Below are 14,848 nucleotides of genomic sequence, written 5' to 3' on the forward strand. Positions count from 1 at the left end.
CTCTTGGAACAAGTTTTTATAAATATTTCAATGAGTGCTGTATTCTACATTTCTTCATATCTACTAAATATGTCAAAGATCACAACATAGTGTATAGACCACTGACAAACCCAAATTAAATATTTAATTTGCAACAACTCTCTTTAAGGTATGGACTGAGAATGTGTAGGATACAAAGTCACCTGAGACACAATGGTCTGAAAATTAGGTGTGAGTTTATTCTTCCATTCTAAAAAGAAGATAAGACAGTTAAATTGAGTTTTTGCAAGCTATGCTTAGAGATGTGGAATTTGTTATAAATTTGATGTTGAGTGACTCCTTCACCACCAGGCAAGCCTGGTAAGAAGTCCTCAGTGGTCTCTGGGATGACTGTCCTTGTGCAGAATTAAAATTACTATACCTTGGGACCAGTAGATGGTGTAATGGTTACGTCACTGGACTCCCACGTAGTTGATCGTGGTTTGAGTCCCAGACCTGGTAGCCTGAACCTCACACTGGGCACATGTACATGTGCGCCCAAAATCCCATGAGGAGACTGGAAGAGAAGGGATTGTGGTGTGGCCATCCCCACTGGGGGGTGATTTCTTGCTTTCTGTCCCTCTGTGTCTTTGGCAAGCACACGTGACTAATAGCAAAAATCTCTCTCAAAAGAAAAAAAGAGAGAGAGAGAGTAAATATTACCATGCCAGGATACTTCCTTGGGTGCTGTTACAGAAAGAAATATGCTCCTTTTTTCTTTTCATTTCTCCCTCTTTTGGACAGTTTCTCCCTTCCCATGCTGCCCTAGAACCTCTAAACATCTGCCTTTCTCTGTGCCCCACTGAGAAGTCAGCATTCAACACATACTTACCCAACCCTCTCAACAAGGCTGTTAGTCAGAGTTGGCGTTTTGGGTTTACCTATTTGTTTATAATTTTCTTCATACACACTTAACTCCTGTATTTCCAGTTCATTGGTAGTTTATTACTATAAATTGAGTATTTCTATTTTATGCTCTGTTATGAATAAAGGCAATATTTCTTAAACAGTGCCACTTCTGTGTCTTAAAATCCTGTCTGATCAAAACAGTCCAGTAAGCTGTACTGCTTCTACTTTTGAAAGCTACTGAATCTTTGAACAGGCCTATTCTTTTTTTATATTTTAAGAATTATTTATTTTATTTTATTTATTCATTCATTTGTTTTAATTTAACCAGAGAGAGACAGAGAGAGAGGAAGTGAGAAAGCAAGCCACCAGATTCAGGACTTGAACCATGGTCGGCCAAGTGGGAGTGTCCAGCACCTTAACCACCATGCCACCTGCTGGTCCCTGAACAGGCCTATTCTACAAGGTAAGGAATGGTGCACTACAAAGCTTCATAGAGACTTTAAAAATTCCCTTCATTCATTTGACAAATATTTATTGATTTTTTTTTAGTGGTAGATGTTCCTGGCCACATGATCTAATCAATATTTATGTCCCCTAAACCCACGGCATGCCACCATACAACAGTGAAATCCATTAAATAGATGTATAAAGAAATGACTCCTGTCTATGAGAGGTTTGCAAAGTGCTCTCTTATCTGGGAAATAAGGCATAAAGATAAAAATGTTAAATGATAATACAGAATAAAGACAATTTCAACAAGGAACAGGATGACTCTAGGGATGTGAGTGATGCTATGGGCCCATCACTTTGGCAACACCCCCATCCCCAGAGAGAGCATTCAGAAGCATAGAAGAGATTCTGTGAATTAAAGAACATCCAGGATGGCCTGCACTGACAGCACCATTGAGCCCTGCCTGCTGAGATTCTGCAGGAAGGTTTCCACGATGGCTCAGGTTCTGCTCTAGAAAATGAAGCAGGCAAGGGGCAGTCATGAACTAGTCCAAGGCTGAGCTTAGGGCAAGTAAGAAGAGGTTCACGTGGACTAGAGTGGCAAAGTGGGCAGGGACAACCCACAGACCGAGGTCAGCCAAGGGAAGGTAAGTGAGAAAGGAAAGGTCTGGTATGCGGCTGCACTTTATAATAACTAAACAATTGGAAACATAGCTGGTGTCAGTTCTTAATCTGTCATGGTATTTTCCATCAAATGAGACCCTCGGTCAAATATACAGTTTTCAAATTTCTGGCAATTGCAGTGTGCCTATTCTTGGCTGAATCATGACTTATGTATGAATCTGTGGCTTGGGAGGAGAGAACTAGCCTGACATAGACTTGGATTTTATGAAATTCTGTGAATAGTAATTGCTATTTTTGGTGAGCCAAACTAGTATGGTCATGTGGGGTTTGGGGGAGTAATATAACCTGGTGCATGTAATACTACATGCTAACTAAAACAAGACAGTTTGAATCTCACAACTGGAAAGAATATGTTGAAATTCATATTATAAAAGTATCTATGGTTATGGTTCCTTGATCTAGACTGGTTGGAAGTTAGAAAATGTATTAAAAATTTCTCACCACTTGGTCATAGTGGGGGTTTTCTTTTGTAACAGCAACAGGACATTTTTAAAATGATTCATATTTATAAAGTACTTTATCATTTACAACAGAGGTCCCAAGCCCCTGGGGCCATTGTCTAATACTGGTCTGTGGCCTGTTAGGAATTGGGTCACACAGCAGGAGGTGAGTGGCAGGCAAGTGAGCAAAGCTTCAGCTGTATTCACAGCTGCTATGCATAGCTTCCATTACCATCTGGGCTCTGCCTCCTATCAGATCAGCAGCAGCCTTAGCTTCTCATGAATGTGCATGCAAGGGATCTAGGTTGCACACTCCTTATGAGAATCTATCTGATGCCTAATGATCTGAGGCCATGATGCTAGCACTGGGGAGTGACTGCAAATACTGCATTATGGTGCGTTGTATAATTATTCCGTTATATATTACAACACTATTATGATTAAATACACAATAGATATAATACACTTGAATCACCCTAAAACCATCCCCACACTCCTATCTATGGAAAAAATGTCTTCCATGAAACCTAGTGCCAAATAGGTTGGGAACTGCTGGTTTAAAAAGCACTGTTACAAACAATACTTCATTTTGCTGTTTAAAATTGGCAAGGTATGTAGAGTATTAACTGTTATTCTTTTTTTTTAAGAGAGATTTTTTGCTACAGGGCACATGTACTCACCAGAGAGACAGAGAGGGCAGAAAGCAAGAAATCATCCCCCAGGGGGGAGGGCCATGCCACAATCCCTTCTCCTCCATTCTTCTCTTGGGATTTTGGTCATACATGCATATGTGCCCAGTGTAAGTTTTAAGTCACTAGGTTTGGGACTTGAACTGTGGTCAACTATGTGGGAATCGACTGATATAACCATTGTGCCCTCTGCTGGTCCCTTAACTATTATTCTTATAGTACTCATGAGGACATAGGTGCACAGAAGTTACATATCTGGTCTTCAGACCCAGTGAGGAAGACCCGGGACTTAGGCAAGCAGTCTTTCAATTACTATACCATGCCACCCCCTTTTCAGGTTCTTTGTGGATTTGCTTTCCTTTATCAGATTCAAATATGTGGTTAAGAGATGATGTTTACAGTCTTGGTTGTGGCAAAAAGTCAGGGGCAATCATTTTTAAATGACTAAATGTATCTCATCAGTTGCTTTATGGCCTTAAAGAAGATAGATTTATATTATAGACAGAACAAATTGAACGTTAGTTCTTACTATACTGAACTAATATCAGGAGATCAGAGTTTAGAGAGCCCAGGTAAGTCACTGACTAAATGAATCCATTTTCTCTATGTAGTTAGGGAGAAATTGCAACTATCTAGCTTCACAAAGATTTGGAGAGATAAACCAAGCAAGTATATGTGGGTGGCATGGACGTTAAGGCAATGGATCCCATGTAGCTGGCCATGCAGTTTGAATCCTGGACCCGGCAGCTTGAAAAATAACTCTGGGTGTGTGCATGTGCATGACCTAATCCAGAGAGGAGAATGGAGGACAAGGAATTGTGGCAAGACCATCCCCAGGGGGTGAGGGGATTTCTCACTTCCCTGTCTCTCTCTATCTCTCTCTGGAAAGCACACATGCCCTATAGCAAAAACTAAAAGCTATAAAGAAAGAAAGAAGGTGTGAGACAATTTGTTGTTTGAAATTAAAGAGTATCCAATTTACTCAATGAATACTGGGTAGTTACTATGAGCAAGGCATTGTGATGGATACTACAGACTGAGCACAATCTAGTCTATGATGTACTGAAATCACAATGTCATGAAATATGAGAGATCGTTTGGAACTTTAGGGACTACATACCTACAGGGTATAGAAAAAAGAGATGTAGATCCATGATAATGGTAATGCCTACAATGATGGACAGGCTTATTATTAAAAAGAATCAAACCACTGACTGCCTGACTCTACAGTAGAGACTAGAATACACAGATTATTTAGTTGACAGGAACTAACAAGATGTAATTTGCTAAGAATTTAAATGCAAGGAAAAGATATTTAAGCTTTTAACACTCTTTTCCCCTGAACGATACCAGATTAAGAGGATACATGTATTGGGGAGAGAGGAACGTCACTAATCACCTGTTTTGCATAGCTTAATATCTACCCAATAGGTATAACTGGAGCTTTTGAGTACTGATTACATCCCCAAATCTTTTACAGCATATAATAAATAGTGACTTGGCTAAAATAACTAAACTCTAAGCAACCAACCCAATACTGGTCGTACAGTAAATGTCCATTCTTCACTACATAAAAAATGGTAGTGCATTTGAAGTTAGAAGTCCACACCTAAACACTATGGAAAAGGCAAAGACTGGACCTTTTGGACCTGCTAGCTCACTATTGCAGATGGATAATCAAATAATTACTATACTCAGAAATGGAGACCCAGGAGTCAGCAAAGTTCTCCTAAAATCTGGCTTCAGATCTTTTTCAATCCAGCCTCCCTGTGTGCAGAGAATGCCTTAACAGAGTAAATCCTGATTCTCACAAAACCTTTGACAAAGGCCTTTAATATACTTTTCAAAACTCTGAGGAAATATTAGGCATGATGACAGAGCAGTTAGAAAGCTTAGTAATGAGTAGGAAAAATACACAGAATTTTTTTGCTTGTTGAAGGGTAGAGGTCAATGTAAAGAAATTCTTCAGTAGTGTAGCAGGCATTCTTTTGGCCAATCTCTTTCTTCAGTGAGTTAGAAGAAGCAGAAAAGGCATATTTGCAAGAAACATAAAGTCCAAATAAAGAAGTATCATGTTGAATGTAGTTCAGAAGACCCTATTGGGTTAAAATGATATCTGAAAACAGCAGGAAGAAATCTAACAGAGATTAATACAGTTTATACAATTACAATTAAAATAAATCATAATGAAAACATTTATACAAATGAAAAACGTTTAGTATGAGGACAGTGTAGTCTGGCAGCAGCTCATACGTGTGTCAGATCACCATCAGTATGTGTGTGAGGTGCTTACAAAGCTCATGTAACAAAACAGTGTTAGAAGAAGTACAGAGCTACCTAAAGCTTGTTGTTAGTTCCCTTATATTCTGCACAAGCCAGTCCAAATTTGAAACAGTATGCCAAAAATTCTGGGGAACAAAGGAAGACAAGTTGGAGCAGTTGATGGGACTGAATAAGCTTTCTGTAGAAGAGAAAGCCTAAAGACATACTAGAAATCACAATGTCAAGAGTTTTCCATTAGAAGTGGTAGGGTACACTTGGTCTGTTTTCTAGAAGGCACTTTTGAGGAAAGGAGGGAGTCACAGATCTCTCTAAGAATCTTATAAAGCCATGAGCCATTTAGCCTTTCCTTTAAGAAATACACACACATGCAACACACACTTTACAGATACTTTGGGAGCAGGGGAGCTTTAACTCAGATTAAGAATCCTTAGCATTGAAGTTATTAGGGTTTCAAAGGACATGAGATAGTTTCATGTAAGAAACCATTTCTTTCATGCCCTCTGAAGTCTTATTCCTGATGAGGGAAACTGATCAAAGATTTCCTATCATGGGCAGAGAGAGTAGGGGAGAAGTGCTGCCCAAGACTTGAAATCTCTAGTACAAAAGGAATTTTTAAGTGATTCACAATATTAAGGTAAATATTTAAAACACTATTCGTGATTGTCACTCATGTGAACACTTTGTTTTTTTAGGTTTTTGCCATGTAGCATGTGCACTTGCCAGAGACAGATAAAGGAAAAGTGGGAATCACCCCCTGGGGGGATGGCCACACTGCACTCCTTTCTCCTCCATTCTCTGGAGATTTGGGGCAGTATGCACACATGCCTAGCATGATTTTCAAGTCACCAGGTGTGGGACTTGAACTGTAGTCACCCATGTGGGAATCCGGTGTCTTAGCAACCACTCCACCTGTTGGCCCCATGTTAACATTTTAAATACTAACAATGCCCCTTCCATTCTCGTACTTGAAGCAGGGTCAAAATAAAGATCATCCAGGTACCAATGTAACTTACTGGCAGACCTGAAAAGGATTTTATTCAGTAGATGTGCAACTACAATAATAGCAGGCATATAAATTATTTCTGTTTTATAAGCAATAGAAGATTCTCTCCACAAGTGACTTGTTGAAAAAGTTGGCTCCCTGAGAGGCATAGTAGCAGGAACCTTATAGAACTTGCAAGCCAGGCTCTTGTTTTATATTTGGGTACAAGGATCTTTCTAAGCAGCAAGCACAGGTCATCATCATAGGCCCTAACTATGAGTTATGATGTTGGTAGCATATCTTGAGGTCTATGTTCTAGGTAACTCACTGTTATCTAAATTCAAGTGTTCACACATTAACGAGGCAAGAGAAGAGCTGAATCTTAATTTTAATTCTACCTTTAAAGGATATAAGCAAATTAAAGTACGTTGTGATGATACTTATTTCTTTAAAACTCAAGTTGTCAGAAATTCTATGTAGGAAAAACTTTCTATTATTCTTCTGAGAAATGTTTCCTGGATTTTGCTTGATTTTTTTCTATTTTAATTCTTACCACTAGTTCCACTAATAATTTTGAAAGAGCTTTAACCCTGAAATAATTAGACACATTATATTCAAAATTACTTCAGTAAAGTTTCCTACCTACAATCATATTAGATTGTAATGAAGTTTTATAAATGTCTGTTGCCAACCCACAGTGCTACCACTTAGAAGTGGTTTTCATAATAAGTAAGTGTACAGAGAGCTGTGAGCATCGAGGGGAAGGCCTGTGCATGTGTGTGTGTGGGAGGGTTGTGCATGCATACGTGTTTGCAATTTTTTTAATTTTAATTTTTATAAAACAAAAATTATGGATTTTTTCACAGAGATTTTACATTCCTTTGTTTGATAAATATTTCTTCCCTTTGCCCCTCCCCCCATCTGCTCTCTACCACCTACTCCCCTCACTTACGGTCTCTGGCATCTACAGGGATAGACACTATTCACTTAAAAACCCCAGCCTTGTTACCATTATTTTTCAAAAGAAGGCTAAAGTCAAGGTATTATTCTATCCCTTCATTCCTCTATTTTCTCTGATTTCTATTCTAATTCACATTCAAATCAATCTTCCAAAGTGGAAAAAAAATTCTACCATCAATGGTAGACTTCCAGTGCTATGGAGGGTTCATTTTTCTCCCTCTTTCTTTTCCTAGTTCAAGTAGTAGCCTTCCAGAAAAAAATATTAGTAACAGTGGACCAATTTTCTGTAGAAGAGATGATCAAATTCCATCCAAATCTGTCATAACTTTCTCTCTGTTTTTATTTTTTTTATTTTTAGTTTTGCTATAGGGTGTGTGCACTTGCTGGAGAAAGACAGAGAGAAGGAGGGAGAGAAAGTGAGAAATCACCCTCCAGAGCGATTGCCATGCCATAATCCCTTCTCCTCCATTCTTCTCTCAGGAGTTTGGGCATGTATGCACATGAAACTGGTGTGTTTTTCAAGCCAGGTCTGGGACTTGAACTGTACATTCGCCCATGTGGGATCCAGTCCCTAGGTGGGACCTATTCCACAAAGTCACCTGGCTGGTTCTTGCCATATCTTTGTCTTAGCTCTCAACAAAATAAAAGACATCCAGGTTACGAAGATATACAGAACTTCAGAGGTTGTTTTTCAGTTTTATCAGTTGTAACTGCAGTTGTTGAGAACTATTTGGGACAATGAATTTCAAACTTTAACATGGGACAGAATCATCAGGAAGATGACACAAAACACAGATTTGCAGGTCTCATCTCCACAGTTCCTGACTACACCATGGGTCGGGAGTGAGGCCCGATAATTTGCATTTCTTTTTTTTTTTTCTTTTTTTGGAGAGATAATTGCTAGAGGGTGTGTGCACTCCAGAAGGACAGAGAGAGACAAAGAGATAGAAAGCAAAAAACCACCCCCCCAGGGGGGATGGCCACACCGCAATCCCTTCTCCTCCATTCTCTTCTTGGGATCTTGGGCACGCACGCACACTCATCCAGCATGAGTTTAAGCCACTGGGTCCGGGACACGAACCACGGTTAGCCACATGGGAATCCAGTGACATAGCCATTACGCTAACTGCTGGCCCCCCGATAATTTGCATTTCTAACACAGTCCCACATAAAGTTGTTGGTCCAGTGACAACTTTTTTGTGAACCTCTGGTATCTGGTTGCCACAGCATAATTCTTTTCTTAATTCATACCTTCAGGGCAGAGGTTCTTGAATCATAGTCTAGACAATGCCTAAAATGGCAGACAGCTAATGTGACTTCAGAACCTACGTAAGCCAAATCCTTCTCTAACTATCCTGTGGGGGATATTAGCAAAGAGCGCAACCCACTTTAGAAAGAAGAAATCAATTCTTGAGTCCATTCCCTACTACATTTAAACCTCTTATCAAGTATTTGTAGTGAAATGCAAAAGCACAGTGGTTCAAAAAGCTTATTAGGAAAAGGTGACTCTATTAGAAAGAATGTTGGCATACTCACCAGAAAGGAAAAATAGCCAGTCGTGTGGTGATAAAAACCACAGCAAATATAACGAACAGGAAGTCACAAGCCTTCTGAAACTTGGCATAATTTGCCATTTTGGCAGTCTATGAAAAGAAGAAATATGACATATTAACTTAGTTAAACTGATAAATGAAGTTTCTTTCAAATATGCATGAGTTCCCTATTAGATATAACTTACTAGATGCATAAAATTGCCTGCTACTTTAAAATGTCATGCATCATGCATCAGCATTTATAAATAACCCATAAGTTGAATGAAATGCAGCATTAGCTTTAAGAATTACTGACTGTCACAGATTTCATAAAACATTCAGCAATCTGAAAAATTCAATTATATGGTTGATTTCAAGAAAACAGGAAAAAAAAAAAGACACTCTTACATTACAAATGATACTTGCAAGTCAAAGACACCAAACTAGAATTTTGGCATAACAGGTCAATAGTGCTGGATAATCTTTAAATTTTTAATGAGGCCCAAATACTCAGGTCATAAACTTTATATGGAATATATAGACTTTTTTTTTTAATATTTTTCTTTAATAGGCTCCGAGTATGGTAGGAAGAAAGCTTCCAGGCTTATTCTTTTAAACTTAGAAATGAAGAAGCTGTCAAGACCATGTTATTTCTTCTTCTTCTTTTTTCTAACCATTTTCCAGGACTTGAACCACAGTTGGCCATGTGGGATCCAGATGTCTTAAACTTTCACGCCACCAACGGGTACTCTTTTTTTTTTTTTTTAGAGAGAGACTTTTTGCTATAGGGTGCATGCACTCTCCAGAGAGACAGAGAGAGGCAGAGAGACAGAAAGTAAGAGATCACCCTCCAGGGAAGTTGCCAAGGCACAAACCCTTCTCGTCTATTCTTTTCTTGGGGGCTAGGGCACGCATGCACACGTGCTTGGCGTGAGTTTAAACCTCCAAGTCCAGGACTCAAACCACAGTCAGCTACGTGGGAGTCCAGCGACATAACCATTATGCCATCTGCTGGCCCCAAGGCCATGTTATTTCAACTAATTCATTTAGGTAGAATTTTTAAAGTTACAGTAATGGGTCATTTTCTAGATGAAAGTCACTAATGTTCAAATTACCTGTAAGAAGAGCTCTAATAATTTATGATGGTGATTTCAGTGACCACTGTTTGTATTATGTATTAGTCTATGGACAATATCAGACCCCTTTCTCTACCAGCCATTTTTTACAGATGATTCTAAGTAAGCACAGGTAAGAATGAAAACATAATTTTACTTGATCTCCTCTTTTTACATTTTTAGATACAATTCACAGCACCTACACCAGAGTTATAAATTGAAGATGTCTTCTGAATTCATAACATTTTCTACCTCTTGGAAAGTTAAATTAGCTGAGTCAAACTGAGAGGATTGTTGACAGTATCCACAGAAGCTATAATTTAATAGCTTTAGGTAAAGCACAAAGCTAAGACAGAAATGTATTTTTAAGGGGAAGTATCTATTAGTCGAGTAAAAGCAGGATTATGAGCTTTTAATTTCATGAACACTTTGAGCATAGCACCACCAATTATGTTAAGAACCTTCTGTCTTCTTCTGATCTAGGTAAACCATGTAATTTTCTTTTTATATTCATTCACCAGTATTTAATACACAAATATGAAACATAACTTTTCAGAAATGTCTATGCCATAGATTCATTTGGAAGATTTTCATTAATTGGATCTTCTGAAGTATTATTTTACGATGTCAAAGCCCATCTAAGTGAAGAAGAACATTTGCTTATAAGCATGAGACTGAGAATAATGGATATTTTTTTCTTTTGTGGGTACAAGTTGTAGATGACAATTCAACTAATATTTTTCTGGATCACCACTCTACCAAACATCAGGACAGTGATTTCCACAGGCACTCAAGTTGGCTTATGGTACATGATCGACTTCAAAACTGTAGGTTGCAGTATAAATTTCCACTTACAAGCATACTTAGGATTTAGCCAAATGGAAACTGATTTTCAAGGGACTGCCTTTATACTAATTATGTATCTCCTTTAAAAACATGTTGAATAGAGTTTAGCTTGAATCATTTAAAATAGTAAAAACAAACCATCATCTGAATTACCTAGCTCATCAGAATTATTTTTCTGTTTCAGTAATATTGAATCGACTGGAGTTTTTTTTTTCAATAAAATGCTATATGTATTTCAAATCTTAACTGATTGCCTTTAAAGCAGATTTAACTTTACGGCATAGAATTGTTGCTTACATTGCAATAACAGGTCATTATTTAAGGACACTTGGATTCTAAAGTACATGGTAATACTAAATGTTTTGAAGATGAAAAAACTGTGGGCCATAAGAATTCAAAAATAGATTCTAAGGGACCAGCAGTTAGTGTAATGGCTATGTCGCTGGACTCCCATGTAGTCGACCGTGGTTCGCGTCCTGGACCTGGCGACTTAAAACTCACGCCAGGTGTGTGTGCGTGCGTGCCCAAGATCCCAAGAGGAGAATGGAGGAGAAGGGATTGCGGCGTGGCCATCCCCCCTGGGGGGGTGATTTCTCGCTTTCTGTCTCTCTGTCTCTGTCTGTTGGGCAAACGCACGCGCTCTATAGCGAAAACCTCTGGAAAAAAAAATAGATTCTAAGATCCATTTCTGCATGGAATTTATATGCTCTAACTTAATTTTGACTAGTTATATAAGTTTCATAGTAAAAAAGTAAAAGATTTTTATTTATTTATATAACATTATTGAATGTGACTCTTCACAGGAGCTATATAGAAAGAATAAATACCATATCAACATTTTCCTTGGGATTTTACCCTTTGAAATATGCTAGAGCATTTTTATTTATTCATTTATTTTGCTACCCCAAGAATTCTAAATGATAATGGTTTAGAAAGTTAATATTTCCACATTCCATACCTGTATGCATAGAAAACATAGTTTGTATAAATAATTTGCAATTCATATACTTTTTTCATCGTAAAAATTCTAGGACAATATGTATATTGATAATAAAAACTATGACTTCTACTTAATTTCACTGAGATATATATATCTCATTATATATATATATACCATTAAAAATGGAATAGAATAAAATTAAATATACAATTTCTAGATAAATCACTGTGAAACTTAAAAAGAAAGAAAACCTATTTAAATAATAATTTACCCACTGCAAAATCTTTACTAAGTATAGAATAGCATCTTTTTATCATCTTTTTATTAGTAAAGAATTCTAACATCACCAACTTTTTGGCTATAAAAGTTTATATGCTAATTTAAAGTCTCATTTTGCCAGTTGAACCTACAAAGACAGACTCTATAGTTTCAAAGTAGTCATTCATTTACTATCATCCAAGTACCATCTAGCATAATATAGAAGAACTGATGATTCTGGAAGCTTCCTGAATTCTGTTTGTTGTTGTTGTTGTTGTTGTTTTAATTTTTAAAGATGAAAGAAAACTTTTACCTCCATCAGAGCATCAGCTGAATCATAAACACAAAGGATCAGAGTCCCCACTCGGATCATATTGTTGACATATGAAAAGGAGAGCAAGACAACAGCCACAATGTGGTGCAGGAACATAAGGCCAAAGTCCTTGAGGAAAGAAAAAACACAGCCCAGTTAGGGTTTAGTAATCACACATTTCCATCCATCCATTCATCTACCGAACCAATGTTTACTGAGAAATCTACCACCTACTACTGTAGATACTCAATTGAATCAGGTGTAATTCCCATCCTTTAGGGGGCCATCCTATAGCAGGAGAGACACAGGAGACCACTGAGTGTGGAGAAATGTGATAAATGCCAGGAGAAAAGCCAGAGCATAAAGGGTGTTTGCTCAATAGCGTTTGCTAAATTCTAAGCCATGGAATTTGAAGCGATTGGAGAAATCACCACATGATTTCAAGCAAATAATGGCTCTACTTAAATGTATACTTTAGGTGGATCTTTGGGGCAGCAGCACAGGTCTAACTGGACCATTTTTCTGACTTCTAGTGGCTGCATATTCTGACAGCATAGGTTTTATTTTCGGCCAGAGTGTGGCACCTTTGTAGAGGAAGCAGGCTAATGTCAGAAGTGGGCCTTGTAAGGCTCTCAGACTGAGAGCCTGTTGGCTACAGAAGGCTTCATTAGTCACAGGGTAAACGTTAAGGTGGTGTGATGGTCTGACTGTGTACTACCAAAATTCGTATGTTAAAATCCTAACTCTCAAGAGGATGGAATTAGGAGGTAGGATTTTTGGGCCAGAACACTCAAGAATAGGACTAATGGTGTTATAAAAGAGATCTCAGGGGACCAGCAGTTGGTGTAATGGCTATGTCGCTGGACTCCCATGTAGTTGATCACAATTCGAGTCTCGGACCTGGTGGCTTAAACTCACGCCAGGCACGTGTGTGTGTGCCCAAGATCCTGAAAAGAGAATTGAAGAGACGGGATTACAGTGTGGCCATCCCCCTGGGGGTGGGGGGGTGATTTCTTGCTTTCTGTCTCTCTTTCGGCGAGCACACGCTCCCTATAGCAAAAACCTCTCAATAAATAAATAATAGATAGATAGATAGATAGATAGATAGATAGATATATAGATTGATAGATAGATTGAGGTCTTAGGGAAATGCCATGTCCCTTTCACCATGTGAAGACATAGCGAGAAGATGCCATCCACCAATCAGGAAAGAGGACCTCATTAGATAATAATCTACCATCACCTTGACCTTGGACTTACATGAGAAAGAAATTTCTTTTGTTTACAAGCTATCTGGTTTATTGGTCTTTTTGTTAGAGCAGCCCTAATGAAATAAGATATGGACAGATGGTGATTGTTTTACTTTTGTTATTTCATAGACTTACTGGAATATGCCTCAGTGTTACTATCCCATTCCTGGAAGAAGCCTATTGGGATGCTAAAATACAAATCCTAACATGTTGTCTTTTCAGAGGAATCCTACATGAATGAGCCATAAATTGTAATAGTTATTGGAAAAAATACATTTGGTAGAAATAATAATAGACTGACCACCCTTATTTTGGTTGGTTTCTAAGGAGCTGGTTCTTCACTCAAGTGATATTATTCTCTGGTACTAACTTACCTCCTGACCATCTGGACATATTTGTTGTTGCATGTGAGTTCTGTTGCTTAGAAATACAATCTCTCTTTATTTATTTATTTATTTTTTACTAAATTTTAAATTCTTATCTAATCTATATTTCTCCCAGGATAATCTTGAATTTTTCTGGGACTTATATGCCAAGATTAGCCCTGCTGTTGCTTTTGAAGCCTTTGCACAAAGAAGAGTATTCTCCTACAGATCAATTATTTAGAGACAGATCCTGACTGTGATAAAGGGCAGCATGTAGGTTAAATCTTGGCGAACATTTTCTAAATTTCAGGTTGAGGAAGTCGAGAATTATACAGTCATTTGTTTGACAGTTTATTTATTGAACATTTATTATGTTACAGAGGATATTCTAAGCTTTTGAGTTAGGTAAATAAACCAGACAAAGAATTCTGCCACTGTGGAGTTTACATCTTCTAGTGGAAGAAAATAGGCAATAAACAGAAGCAAATGATCACTTATGCTGGAAAGTTAAAAAGTGCTACAGGAAAAAAAATAATATAAAAAGAGCAAGCATGGGAAGGGGGAGTAGTGAGTCCTGGAAGCTGTAGGAGGTAGACAGTAATAGTAACTTTGGGGTCAGTGTATGCCTTTGTAAGGTGGTAACTTAGTAAAGGAGGATGAGGAAGCCAGCCACACAGATGGGAAAGAAGATTCCAGGTAGTGAAAACAAAGGCAAAGCCTCAACAAATCAGCCTCATTCTTTTCTGAGGTGTTCAAGGAATAGTAAGGAAGCCAGCAGGTTGGAGTTCAGACAAAAAGAGGAGTGGCAATTTAGCTTTTTTTTTAATACTAGTTTCTATCCAATCCTACTTTTTTTTGGGGGGTTGTCGGAGAG

General features: G+C 38.0%; 1 protein-coding gene across 4 annotated transcripts in view; it reads right to left on the minus strand.

Annotated features, from left to right (window-relative positions):
* Positions 1-14,848, minus strand: part of CERS6 (ceramide synthase 6) — a 333,671-nt gene that overhangs the window by 42,375 nt on the left and 276,448 nt on the right. For all 4 annotated transcript variants that reach the window (XM_006153571.3, XM_027773847.1, XM_006153570.3 and 1 more), the window contains 2 exons: positions 12,360-12,488; positions 8,892-8,998 (listed from right to left, as the gene is read on the minus strand). In XM_006153571.3, coding sequence (XP_006153633.1) covers positions 8,892-8,998; positions 12,360-12,488 — 236 coding nt within the window. The remainder of the gene's footprint in view (positions 1-8,891; positions 8,999-12,359; positions 12,489-14,848) is intronic.

Source organism: Tupaia chinensis, unplaced genomic scaffold (genome assembly GCF_000334495.1).
Source record: "Tupaia chinensis unplaced genomic scaffold, TupChi_1.0 Scaffold000381_1, whole genome shotgun sequence".
Lineage (NCBI taxonomy): Eukaryota > Metazoa > Chordata > Mammalia > Scandentia > Tupaiidae > Tupaia > Tupaia belangeri.